Below are 1915 nucleotides of genomic sequence, written 5' to 3' on the forward strand. Positions count from 1 at the left end.
AGACATGGCTACATGCTAACATGGTTGTTAGCTGTCAGAATTAATTTAGAATTGTGAGATTAAAGTCGGAATTGTGAGATTTAAGTCAGAATTCTGACTTTTTTTCTCATGTTATACTGAAATAAATAAAAAAAATAAGTTTTTTAAATTTTTGTTTTTCAATTTTTTTCAGTGGCCTTAATCCCCTTCCGTAGAAATGGACTTCCAAAGAAGACTCTTCAGGTTTAGGAATGAATTTTCCCTAACCCCGCCCAAACGCCACGTCAAAAATCGAACCCGTGCGCACAAACGAGCGCACCCCGTGAACACACCGACTCTCCGCCTGTGAATGAAATAAACAAAGAGCCGGCCACTTTTTGGGACTATAGCCACCGATTCACGAGCTTCTTGGAAACATGGACACCGGTAGGTTGGAGGCATTTTGTCCCACTCCTGTCGTGTTGGTTTTCTTTCTCCAACTCGCCAAAACAAGCGCTTCTGTCGCATATGAACGGTGGCCAGTGAGGGAGCTAACAGGCTAGGTTAGCTTCAGTCCGCTAGCAGCATGCCGGGGCAGTGACTAGCTAGACTCTACCTAGTTCCTAGTTCTGGCTGCGGAGCTGACAGCTAATTTAATCAACCACCAAGACTGGTACAAACATCCAGACCGCAGTTATAAGCAGCTAATTAGACTTAAACTCAATGTTTGGAGTTAACAGCTACAGGAAATGCAATGCTATCCGCCAAACAAGCTAGTCCAAAATGGACCTGTCAAACTCTTTGAACTTCTCATGTATTTCACAAGGTTTGTCTTTATAGTGAAAATGTGCTTATTTATATTTTATCAGTGGTTTTTTTATGTTTTAGTATAAAAAAAATCAAAATGATTAAAATCTTTTAGATTATTTTTTTTATTTATGGATACTTCGTTGTGTAACTGACCAATAATGCTTTCCTCTTTTAAACACCTTTTCATCTCCGTTTTACTGCTTGATTTTAGTGATGTGCCCTTTGTGATGGGCGGCATCATAAACTGTTCAGCTATAAAACCTTTTGATGTGTGAATTTTGCAAGTCACTCCTGGCTGCCAGTGCTTTATTATTATTTTAATTCACATGAAAAGCCAGTTTGCTGCCAGCACTCATCATTCTTACATTCGTTTGTTGAATAACAGGTTAACCAACCTTACCAGCAAACTAACTGGTTCACTGTTAGATTCCTCCCCATAGATTCAGCCTAGTTTCAATATAAACAGTTGTAACTTTAAGCTGTGTTTTTATTTTATGAATGGATGCTGTCATATCTACTATTTTCCCACCTTATCTGCCAGTTGTAATCAGGTTCCATGTTTACATCCATTCATACATACTCCTCAGAGGCAGAGGAAGATATTTTCTCCCTCAGGTCTGTTTTATTAGAGAATTGTGGATTTAAGTTGATGAATTTTTGACATTATTCTTCTGGTCGCTGCCTTTCAGCTTTTATGTCGACAGAAAATGGCCTTATGCAGCCGATGGAGGGTGGAATCCTGGGGGGGCATGCATGACTAAGCAATGTCCCGCTCAGTGTTTAATTACTCTGCACTATTATTGGACAAGACTGCAAACCCCAACCTGGTGCTAGTTCGATTCAGTCAGTGTGTTTGTTGCCTGAACTCCTTAGTTTCCCGTCCAGCAGGAACCAGACCGGCTTCCCACTGTGTTCCTCCTACAGATGGGGCTCAGGAACGGTTCGGGGGCCACCTCTGATTGGCTTGTCTCTCCTACTATCTGCTATCCTTTCAGAGCTGCACTTTTATGTAGGTTTTGTTTGCCCAGTGGTTCCCAAAGTGGGAGCGGGGCCAGTAGGGGGGGACCCACGTGTAATTGGTTGCGTTTCCATCAACATTATTCTAAAGTATTGCATCAGAAAAGCTTGAAGGAAAAGGAAAAATTTG

At 41.3% G+C, this 1915-nt stretch overlaps 1 protein-coding gene across 1 annotated transcript in view; it reads left to right on the plus strand.

The window, feature by feature from the left end:
* Positions 1-276: 276 nt before the first annotated feature.
* blmh (bleomycin hydrolase) overlaps positions 277-1915 on the plus strand; it is a 43294-nt gene continuing 41655 nt past the window's right edge. The window contains exon 1 of the mRNA XM_015395747.1: positions 277-405. Within this exon, the coding sequence (XP_015251233.1) occupies positions 396-405 (10 nt within the window). The 5' untranslated portion in view covers positions 277-395. The remainder of the gene's footprint in view (positions 406-1915) is intronic.

Source organism: Cyprinodon variegatus, unplaced genomic scaffold, assembly GCF_000732505.1.
Source record: "Cyprinodon variegatus isolate N-32 unplaced genomic scaffold, C_variegatus-1.0 Scaffold759, whole genome shotgun sequence".
NCBI classification, from domain to species: Eukaryota; Metazoa; Chordata; class Actinopteri; order Cyprinodontiformes; family Cyprinodontidae; genus Cyprinodon; species Cyprinodon variegatus.